Consider the following 11,755-nt stretch of genomic DNA (forward strand, 5'->3'; position numbering starts at 1 on the left):
TATCTCTCGCACCCTCTCTCTCTCTCTCTCTCTCTCTCTCTCTCTCTCTTTCTCTCTCTCTCTCTCAATAAGCCCTTATTAAGCACCTAGTGCTTGATGGGGTTTTAAACCTTCTGCTAGCTTCCTAACACGACATACTACGCCAGAGTATCGATAACTGGTTTGTTTCGTAGACGCGAATACATTTGACTGTGTGTGCGTGAGTGTGGGTGGACAGTGCTCGGGTAATTCGTGCTGGTTACTTCTGGGCCGGGCAGAGACTACGATATGTTTCATCGTACGCAAGTTCTCCATTACGATACACACACACACTTACTAGAACACACGCTAAAAAGGCAACCTCGGAGAGACAGCTGCACGCTACTTGTTACTGTATGGTGCCGGATGACTTCTCTTCTGACGGTGAGCGCCATCATTTCGTTAGGAACTACGTTAGAATCTACACCATTTCGTTTTGCCAAGATGCCACAAACATGTCATTCATTATTGTTATTGAAGAGGCACCCTTGGTAATATAGGGGGTGTTGTGTATGTGTGTGTGTGTGTGTGTCAGTGTTGTGCTGAAAGGTAGTACGTGGAACGGAAGAAAAGAAAACCAAACACCCCTTGCATGGGGAAGACCTGAACCTGTGAAGGTGTGTAAAACAGTGTGTTTGTGCTGGTGGCAGTACTTTATACAGGCACACCGGTACGGTCCTTGATTTTGCCCAGCACGCTGGAATGCATGCGACTGTAGCCGCCGCTGCTGTGTGACTTGGTGAGCCCCACGGTGAGCTGTCCGACCGTGCCGTCACCACCAACGCCTCCACCACCGCCAACACCGGCCAGATATAGCCCGCTCGATTGGCGCACCAGCTGATGGGCGCTGACCGCACTGCTCATGCCGATGGCAACTCCTACTCCTCCACCGGACCCTTCCCCTACTCCGCCGCCGGTGAAGAATAACGCTTCATTGCCGACTGTGGAGGTTGCGTTGCCGCTGTGGTGCGTTGCCACGTCCGGCCTTGTCCGGTCCTCCTCGGCGCGTGCCTGATGCTTTTCCAGCAGCTCCAGCTCCGCATCGATCGCTCGGAACTGCCACGTCCAGTTCGCCCGGTACAGGAACGGTCGGTGATCGAACCGATTATCGTCTGGGCTGTACGATTCCGCATGGTACGAAGGTGTCAGCACCGTCATCTTGTGCCGGTTGATCGCATAGCAGCGGAAGAAGTGTTTCACTCGGTCGGCGACATCCTTCGGGTCACGGTTCCCATCCGCTACGGCGGCTGCGGCCAACTTGCAGAACATGCTGAACGGACCGCAGAACGCCTGTTTGCGCAGACGGCCAAACTCGCTTAGCTCCTGGTACGTCAGTCCCATATCCTCCTCATCCGTTTGCGCGATCGCCCCATCCACCAGCGGTTCCAGCTCGGCGGTCGGTGGTGCCGCCACTATATCCGCCACCACCGGCAACCCATACTCGATCTGTGCGTAGGCAAGGAACCGTCGCAGGTCCACCTTTGAGATGCCCCCGATCGGGTTGACGTCTGCTGAGGAACAATCGTACTTGGTCATGTACCCGCGCAGTGCCTCATCCACGTTGGCCGATCCGAGCACCAGCAATCCACCGGGCCGTTGCTTCACCCACAGCATCAGCTGCGCGAACAGATACGACAGCACCATGCGCGTGCGGGCCTGAATGTTTTGCAGTGCGAGATTCTGGCGCGGGCAACCACCGGCCGCCCGGAAACGGGGCCTCATCCCGGTCGCCAGCTGGAAGATAGCGAGTAGCGCGCTGACCGCACCATCGATACCAATATCCAGATGGGAGCTACCGATCTGACCGGCCAACGTTGCCGCACGGGCCCTTGTTTCACGGCTGGAGTTCTCCGTACCCATGTAGCAGGTGAACAGCAACCGGCCGCACAGATCCTGCGGGTTCGCCGGCAAATAGCCCGGAATGGCCAGTATCTTCCGGCAGTCGTCCCGTACCTGGCGGTCGCCCTGTTCGATCGCTTCCACCACCAGCCGGCACATCGAGTACACGATGATGGCGGTGCTGCTCGAGTCGACGCCACCGCTCAGCGGTAGAAAGAACCCACCCTGCCCGGAACGGCGCAAATAGTCCCAGAGCCAGCAGGCCGGGCCGAGCGCAATCTCCTCCTCCGGCCGGTGGTAGACCCACTCGCCGAGCGGGCTGCTCGCCGGCGTTCCCGGATGGTCCCGATCGGATGAGGCCAGCTCGAGCTGGAGCTGCACTCGCGGGTAATTCGGCGCGGATGCGGCCAGTGAGCTGCGAGACCGCAACGCACCCCGGTACGCGCGGATATCCTGCAGATCGAACGACGCCACCGTAACGTCCACCTCGCTCAGCGCAAACTGACGACCGCGGGCAATGATCGCCCCGTTCAGTGCGACCGCCGAACAGCCGTTGAAGTACACCCGCTGCCCATCACAACCACGCAGATTGCTAAACAGATATGCGCCGCCCGCCTTGTAGCTCGCGTTCCGGATCAGATCGGTCGTGATGTGTGCTTTGCGCAGCTGCATATAGCTACCGGAGCCGTTCACAATGATCTCGACGCCCGCGAGCGACATGTCGATGTGTTTGCTGCGTGGATTCCACAGCTCCTCGCAGATTTCGTACCCGAGGCAGGTGTCGAGGGTGGCGATAACCGCATCGCCGATCGGTACCGAGTCCTGGCCGAGTGCCAGCGCGACAAACCGGGGCAGCTGGTAGTCCTCCGTCTGGCGTTCCTTCGTCCAGGGCGAGAACCAGCGTGTTTCGCGATAGTTGCCATCGTCGCACATGATCATCTTCGGGCGAATCAGCACGATGCGCCCGTTGTAGAATGCGACTCGGCAGTTGTACGCGACGTTACGATGCTGGACCGGCATGCCGACGTCGATCAGCATGCCTTGGGCAACCGGTGCCTGCACGAGCTCGACCAATGCCTCCCAGCAGTGCAGATACGTGTCCGGCTCGTGGAAATGATCCTCACAGCTGTATCCACTACAAGAGACAGAGAGAGAGAGAGAGAGAGATAGAGAAAGCGCTATAATAGTGTTGGATGTCTAAGTGACTCAGATCTATGAATCTGAGAAATTCTGATAAAAAAAACATTCAGTATCTCTATTCTGACAATTCGGATAAGGTTCAAGGCTCATGCAAAACGTACATAAGTTAGACCAAATAAATAAGATTGTACGAAATAATAGAGTTCCTAATCATCCATCCATTAATATAAGGATGGAGACTCTGGTCAACTACTCGTGCGACGAGCTCAGTACTTAGATACTCAGGTGATGGCGGATCCTTAGGATTCACAAGAGATGATCGCAACTTCGAAGGTGATGATTGATGGTCAGCACCCACAACAATATTGATGCCTCTCTACTCAAAACACCTGTCGGGACCAACGAAGCTGGGACTATATAGAAAGTATAGAGTTCTAGTACGCACATACACCTCTGAGAAATGGACATTTCTCAAAACTGACGAAACTCTGTTAGCCGCGTTTGATAGAAGGATGCTCAGAAGAGGTTTTGGCCTCGTATGTGTGGAAGAACATCACTGGAGCAAATTAGACTCGCCGGACTCCAGTGAACACTTGTAGATTAGGAACTCCTCAAGGTACTCCTCAGTGAACACTTGTAGATTAGGTACTCCTCAAGGAGTTCAAAACTAGCCTTAGAATATTGTACTTGGTATAATTTAAGAATATTTTAGAACACAACGCAACAGTACACTGTAGATTATTATAAAGGCCGGGAATGTTTCTTCCAGAGTTTCTGGTTGCTATACATACCTAACCTCGAGCTCCGGTCCGGTCCGATAGGTGGCGCCATGTGCCGCGGCAATGTTGATTGATAGCAGGATGCGCTCGAGATTACCCTGGAAGTCCATCGCCCACTGGTTGAGTGTGGCGACCGCCACCTGCACATTGTGTCCCATCGTGCGGCGTGCCTTCTTCGTCAGCTAAAAGTAAAACAACACAGATGAAAGAGGTTAACTATATGCAGTCTATACGATACGGAACTACGTCACTACGTCACTTAGACGTAGATGCGAAATATAGAAATCTTCACTAACAATGCAATATCAAAACAAATCCCAGCCTGACAGTAATGCCAAGCAAGTGAGGAAGCGTTTACACTACCTACGCCGAACACTGAAATGTATGTTACCTGCGCATTAATGCGACTACTGCTACTATCCTCCCGTTGCTCCATCCAATCGATGAGAGGCCTTGGTGAGCGGTAAACACTGAATGTGGGGTCCTTTCACGGAGTTATTATAATACACCGCTCGGTTTGATGGCACACGCGGTCTAGAAATGTTTTCACCACAAGCCTGTTTTGATTTTCTTCTCCTTCTGGCCCAATTGCTTCCCGAAAAATACAGCCAGAACGCTCTCACGCTTCGGAGAACCTCACTCGAAGGACTCTGGGACCGGTTTGGGGCCCAACGTTATTCCGCATCAACAACGCGATCCAAAAGAATGTACTAAGAATGTGAGAGCAGAGTGTGTGAATGGGATGGGAGAGGAGTTTGTTTTTTGGGGCAGGTTGTGGTGTGGAGTCCGTTGATTAGGGAGTCACCGTGCGGGTGGGTTTATCGATCAAGCGAAAGAACTATTCCATTCTGGAGAAACTATTCTCCTTTCACTTAACCCCTCTACTTTCGGTCGAAGGATATTCGGAAAGCGTATTGGGAAGAGATGTGATATAAGAGAGAGCGAGAGATGGAACAAGGGTGTTAATAGTACGGAAGGGTGAGCAAACGAAAATAATTCCACCATATTTATAGCCGCGGCAATAAATCTACCTTCCGAGCGCGCATTCTGATGGTTCCGGTGGGTTCGTTCACCTCGCACGGTACGATGATAGAGGCTATGGACGTACACAAAAGCAGTGAAATGGACCTCCAACAACATGACCTACCTTCTGGTGTTAAGACCTCAATCAAGAGCTTCAAGGCTTTAAAAGGCACCGAAATCTAAACCGCCAGACACAAAGGTGCATCAAGGGATCATTTAGTAGCATCCTCTCAAGAAAGTATAAACAATGTTTGCGTGATGCGTGTGTAAACCCCGACAGAGAGCTAACCTCTTTACACCTGACAAAGGAATCCCTTTTGTGGGTTGCATGAGGTACGATGATAACTAAGGCATGCACAACCATCTCTTAGCTATCGCGTGTGTTTAGTAGACGACCCAAACGTCGTGGTGACGCGGCATGCACTCACATACGTCATGCCCATCGGTAGTGACACAATCAGCAAACGCATGGGAGACGTCGACACTATCGCTACTATTCGTTCCGGTGAAACGTTTTTTGTTCGAATATATCCGGAGACAAAGCACCATTTTGCATTTCTTTGTCCCTCTATATATCTCTCTCTCTATAAATATATCTGTCCCATCCATTATCAAGCCTTCTTTTACTGGAATTGGCTTGGCTGGTTGATGATGTGACTGAAAAAAAAAACCCAGAAACCTCCCTGCCAATGAGGAGAAAACCACCAGTGTGAGTCGAGCGTGTCCTCACTGAAGGCATGTCGTGTCTGCCTTTGCCTTCTACTACCCACCACACCATATGTCTCTGCCTCATGTGTAGCAAAGTTGGTCCTCTCTTGGCAGTTGATTGTACAAAGAACACCACCACAGAATCGCCCGCAAAGAAACTACAAGGAGTAAACAACGAAATAAAAAAAGTCTGCACAGTATAGTAGGGGTCAGGTACGAGAGCAGCACAGCGAGACAGCGCGAGAGTGAGAGCAGCAGCAGTACGTCACGCAGTTCGCTGCTCGAAAAAGGACTTTCCTCGGCCACACTGGAGAACCGCAGCAGGCAGCAGGGCAGCCGAATGCTTCGTGGTGGTATGACACCGCCGCAGCAGCATTAGTGCTGTGTGTCTGCTGGGCGGAGGACATCAGTGGCGAAGCAACACCGTACCCGCAGCAGGCGGTGAGTGTGTCTCGCAGGCTGGAAGCAGAGACCGCACTTCTGCACTGGCAGTACAACGGTAGCTATCCTAGCGTGCGGAGACGTGTCGGTGTGTCCCATATTTAAGCAACGGTCAACGCGCATCACACGTGCCCGGGTGTGTGTCGCAGAGTGAACCGTGATCGGTGAGGCTTGACCACTCCGCCCCAGGGGGGGTGGTCAGTGTGGTTCAACGATCAACTACCCGGTACCGTTGGAGTCTGCGAGTCAAACGATATACGGATATAGGGCGGAGATAGACCAAAGAGATGTCCGAATGTGCTACAGACTGGAGGGTCTCCCGAGCATCGACAACCTGCAGTAGGTAGGAGCGTCCACATACCACACCGTACAACGCCTCATCTCGCCGGGGACACGATGATGGACGCACCCTTGAACCTCAACGAAGGTAAGCTACAAACTCCTCCCAGATCAGAGACGCTTGTCATCGTTCCGAGTCATAGACGCACCAGTAGACACCAGCCTCGTTCTAATAGTGCACGTTGAAATCTTCCCAAAACGACCTCAAATTAGCCTGTTCTATCTTCCAAAAATTTGGCACGCGTTATCGCCAACAGAGGATGGACACAAAGAACGGCAATAAATAGGACGCCCGTTTTTGTGTTAGTAGGACAGCACCCGCCGTCCACAGCGGAATAATAGTGGTGGGAGATAAGCTAAAAGTTAGTGTACTCCATAAATCAGGAATCAAGCGAACAACTCCAATCCACGGCGATATAACCTCAAAACAAAAAAAAAACCCCGGGGGAGAACGAATAAAAGGATGCGGTTGTTAAATGGTTGTTTGGTAGGTTCGTTTCGCTTGTTCCCATTTGCCATTTACTTGTGTGACCTCCTTCGATCCTGCGGATGACATTTGTAACTGCCACGTGGCAACCGACGATGGAGCCCGGTCACACAATTCCAGCGCTTCCCATCGCAAGACCACTAACAGTGAGGTTAGGTTGCGTGTGCAGGAGGTTCGTGTAACTGAGCGACCCCAAAAAACCGCCCCCCCCCCGGCTGTGAGACGATGTTGGGTGGGTGCGGTGGAGGGGTTCGTGTTTCGCGTGATGTATTTATTTATTTGTTGTAACAAATAGAAACAATATAAATCAAATCTTTGAGGCTCTTCAACCCACCAGTCTCAGCGCATTCCCTTGGAAACCAGCAACAACTGTAGGGTGATGCGCGTGTGGATTGAGAAGTTCTTGAGAAGATATCCACGCTGTCCACGACCCGTAATGAAGACTTGCGGCTGTAGACTTGTTGCAAAGCAAGTACGTTTGACAGCTGTCAAATTTTCCAAACGACCTGATTTTTTGGCTGCGAGCTATTTTCGGAACATCTCCTTCGGGATGAACCAGAGCTGAATGTTCTAGCGTATGCATCTGTACCTATCAATCCACGTGCGAACGGTACTCCACATCATCGAACTTCTCCTTCAATGTACTTTCCAAGCTTGAAGTTTGCTCGAGGGTATGGGTTCCTCATCCTACGTTTGCGTTTCGCTATGTAAATTAGAAATATACATGCCACACATACATACATGCATGCTGCGAAAGCTTTGCTGGATCTGTTCAAGTTCATTTACCTCCTACTATCACTAACCGCACAAAATGGGCGCTTCCGGGTGTGGTAAGAGAAAGACAAGAGAGTGTTGAAGTTGGTGGGTGTGTATGTATACTTATAATGGTATGGAATAATTGAATATTCTTGCCACAAGGCGAGGCGCTTGAAAAGCAAGAGAACAAAAAGGGGAACAGCGCAGCATTAGGTGTCGTCGAAAGTATGTAAAGTTCTCCAATAGATGGCGCTAATTATAATTGGCTTTAAGAGCGATATGATGAAGTTGTTAAAATGTTGACTGGGAGTTAAAACGATACATTACTTGAGAACTAAAGATGAACTTTTCTGAAAGATGTCTAAGGGTAATTAAGGTCAATTTTTGACATGAGTGTGGCAAGTAACTGCATTCAGAGCATTTCCAACACATTCACTTGCCTGGATCATTATTCCAAACTCTAATACTTCTTCTGAGGTTCTTCTGAAAGTCCGTTCGGGGAGTACGTTCTTCTTAGGTTAAGGTTTTTTGAGTCTCCAGCGAACTTTGAATGCAGACTGACTTTATTGTATTTAAGCGTTTCAGTATTGCTTCTAATAGTAAAGATAACATTTCAAGAACAATAGATTAGACTTAATGTGATGAGGACATATATTAGTTAAATGGTCTTATGACTATCGCTCGTATTAAAGTTTATTTCACCGCAATAAAGGAGTGTCGACATATAACAGCGTTAAGAATAATTAGCAAAAGAACCCATAAATCCTCCAAATTGAAGACAAATCCCACAACTTCTTGGTCCTTCTTGTGATATCTGACGGTGCATAAATTATAATAAAGTGATGAGGTAATGTGGACGAATATCTCCAAACTTAAGGCACGTGCCACATCATGAGTACGTTCTCGCTCTTCTCTGACCCGGGGAATGAGTACGCTACAACACAAACATAATTCTTTTTGGCTTAATGATCTACTAAACCAGTCATTTCTGGCTTACTTAGTCTTAATAGTAACCAAGAAGCCGGATAATCAATACTGTGTGCTTTGAACCGGTCCTGTCGTGTGAAGACCGGCGCAGCTACAAAGTAAAACAATGCCCCAAACTCGAATTTTACCTTTTTATTTAAATATCACTCAAATAGTTTAAGGATATGTCATTTAGTTTCGCAAACTAAAATATTTGTAACAAAACTGGTTAAAAAAAATCTTTAATCGTAGGAAATTAAGTGGAGCACTCCGTAAAGTAAAGCAAGTAACATTTCGTGCAGTGTCGTTGTTATTGGTTACGACTAACATGAAGACTTTAAATCATATTTGTCATAAAATTTAATGCGATCATGTTTTATTTCTTGAAAATATACACAATATTTGTAAAAGAAATATGAAATCGTGCACAGTGTACAATTAGACTTTTCTTTCCGCTTGTTTGACCCAGTGCGACACACTTTCTCGTACACCCAATGTCAAAGTTCCCACGCTCGTGTCTCGATCGGATTATGACCAGATCCGGTTAATGCACTATCCATCCATTCATACATACCCACGCTGGGTACCTTTCTAATCTCGAACATGACGCAGGCGGTTGTGTGTGTGTGTGTGTTGGTGTGTGTTCCAGAGTTTAACCCGCAGGAGACGACGGCATGATACCTGTGCCCGTAAAATGCCTCTCTCCGCCGGAATGTTTGTTCAATACTCCATGCTACACACCCCGCTACACCATCACCCACCACCGGCCTCTCGCGCCCAATCGCTACACTTCAAAGGATATTTGCTTCACTCACACACCGACCCCCGGAGCAGCGGAGTTCCCATTGGAGCGAATGCTTAGTTGTGGCGGACGAGCAAAATAACAGGCTGGAAAGCGAATGAAAGAGCCCGCACCTGGTGATGGAATGTGGAGAAGAAATCTTTTTTTACAGTAAGCGGGAAACAAATAACCCCCCTTTTGCCCTACCCCCTCCCTCCTCCCCTTCCGCTGTGTGTTGTTACGGGCTTTTGTGCTGGATTGCGTGCCACATTCGTTTACTATGGCGGCGCACGGGTGAGGTTGTTTAGTTTCGTTGCTCTGACAGAACCGCAATGGGCGTTGCGAGCAAAAGAGAGCGAGGAGAGGAGAAATGAAAAAAAAACTTCCGACTAACTTTCGCTGCTAGGGTACAGAGACGGGGTTGAGCCTCGTCCTCCCCATCCAACCACTGCTGCCATTTTTTCAAACGTCTCAAGTGGCACAATAGCAAATTTCATTTTGCACAACGAACAAAAAAAAAAGGATATTCAGCGCAAGGACAAGAAAGAGTCACGGAAGTATTAAAGGAACACGAAAGCGTTAGCGGTTAAAAGATGTCGCTTGCTTTCCTTTTTGCTGCCGTCCAACAGCAAGTAACTTCAGGTTGAAGTTGTTGTTTTTTTTTTAGCGTCAGCGAGGAATTGTCACAAGGAAATGAACGCTGAAAGCAGTTTGCGATGCATTTGTGATTCATGCTGGTGACGTTCTGCTGGCTGCTAACGACTTCATTTTGTTGCTTTTAAAACAAATCCAGTCCAAAGTGGCCCCCGGTTGGCCGAGGTTATCACACACACAGCGGAAGGAGGTAAGGAGCTAAGGAAGACACGCAATATGGTGTGGAAGAACAGATAGCTCTCATTAGGTCACGGTCTGGGCTAGAAAACAATCAAGTGCATAAAACATGGTTGCTCTAGCTTGGTTGAAGCTAGAGCAGTGGCGGATCAAACGGTAGGCGGTCGGTTAGGGCCTCGCCGTGTTGGGGGCCCCAAACAATTTGTGCCGATTGTGCGGTTTTTGGAAATTTAACAGCAGTGTTAATTTATAGCACAAAATCTAATTAAAAAGGTAAAAAATTAATCAAAAATATCTTTCTTGGTTATATAAAACATTTGTTTTTATGTTATAAATTAAATGCAGAGAAGAAAACCGACTTTGTGACTTTAAAGTATAAACGAAATTGCACCAGGATTTCCGAATGTATAGTACCAGGAGCCATCCACGGAAGATGTAGCACTTAGTACAGTAATTTTGCTCGAAAACCGCCGAGAGGTATGCAATGTTTAAACACTAACTTTTCATATAAACCAGCTATTTTCAGGTTTCCGATACCAGGAGAGCATGTTTTTCAAGAGGTAACACCTGGTACCAGCCGAGCAAGATGGCGCGCAACTTCGTATGCAATGTTAAGCCACACTGCATACAACAAACTTGTATGCAACAAACTTGCATGCAAGTTTTCATGCAAGAAATTGCATTCAAAAACTTGCATGCAAGTTTGCATGCAAGTTTGTTGCATGCAAGTTTGTTGTATGCAGTGTTGCTCTACATTGCATACGAAGTTGCGCGCCATTCTTCGCGCCATCTTGCTCGGCTGGTACCAGGTGTTACCTCTTGAAAAACATGCTCTCCTGGTATCGGAAATCTGAAAACAGCTGGTTGGTATGGAAAGTTAGTGTTTAAACATTGCATACCTTTCGGCGGTTTTCGAGCAAAATTGCTGTGCTACCTCTTCCGTGGATGCTATCCTGGTATCGGAAATCTGAAAACAATTGTGTGCGCGGCTACGGTATAGTGGGTTTTCGCAGCTTACTTTGTCACTTGTCAAATTTATCAGCATTTTGTTAACTCTCGTGGCCCTGCACCTAAATGGTAAAGAATGCTATAAATCATAATCAATTGTTGAAAAAGTTCAGTAAGTAGAAGCTCACCACAGAAATCGACTGTTTTTTTTTGTTCATCGCTTAAAACATCAACATGAGCAAAACAGGTTTCTAAGAAATTTCGCTGATTGTTACCGAAGAAGTAAACCGCTTGGAAACTGTACCTTGGGCGAAAAAATCGTAGAAGGCGTTGGACTAATCAGGAATCATAAATGAACGTAAATCGTAGAAAATGTGATCCAAGAAGTGGCGTTATGGTTCTCCTTAGCGCATTGAAACGTTTATATATGGATTAGCTTAACGGCCCATTTACAGGGCTACGCAACAGAACTCTGAGGTGTACGCAAGGGAGCTTTCTTTCCGAGACTTTGCTAATGTTGTTAAATCATGTTTGAAGTACACCTTCCCAACGCCGATAATGCCGTAGCAAAATTATATGCCCCTCTTTAAAAATTCCGCCCTGGGCCGCCAAGGGGTTTGATCCTCCACTGAGCTAGAGAACATGCCATCCGGTGATTTCTTACTGGCAGTGGAGTCTCTCTTCGTTCTCTTTTTCTCT

The 11,755-nt window shown here is 48.2% G+C and overlaps 1 protein-coding gene across 2 annotated transcripts in view; it reads right to left on the reverse strand.

Moving 5' to 3' along the window:
- Positions 1–394: 394 nt before the first annotated feature.
- LOC128307423 (glutamine-dependent NAD(+) synthetase) overlaps positions 395–11,755 on the reverse strand; it is a 38,041-nt gene continuing 26,680 nt past the window's right edge. The window contains exons 1-3 of one of the 2 annotated variants that reach the window (XM_053045252.1): positions 4,168–4,298; positions 3,789–3,958; positions 395–2,992 (exon numbers count right to left, since the gene is read on the reverse strand). In XM_053045252.1, coding sequence (XP_052901212.1) covers positions 673–2,992; positions 3,789–3,958; positions 4,168–4,212 — 2,535 coding nt within the window. In that variant the 5' untranslated portion in view covers positions 4,213–4,298 and the 3' untranslated portion in view covers positions 395–672. Of the gene's footprint in view, positions 2,993–3,788; positions 3,959–4,167; positions 4,299–11,755 lie in introns of those variants that run through there. The other variant, XM_053045253.1, reaches the window with a different exon arrangement.

The sequence above is a fragment of the Anopheles moucheti genome, chromosome X (genome assembly GCF_943734755.1).
Source record: "Anopheles moucheti chromosome X, idAnoMoucSN_F20_07, whole genome shotgun sequence".
Lineage (NCBI taxonomy): Eukaryota > Metazoa > Arthropoda > Insecta > Diptera > Culicidae > Anopheles > Anopheles moucheti.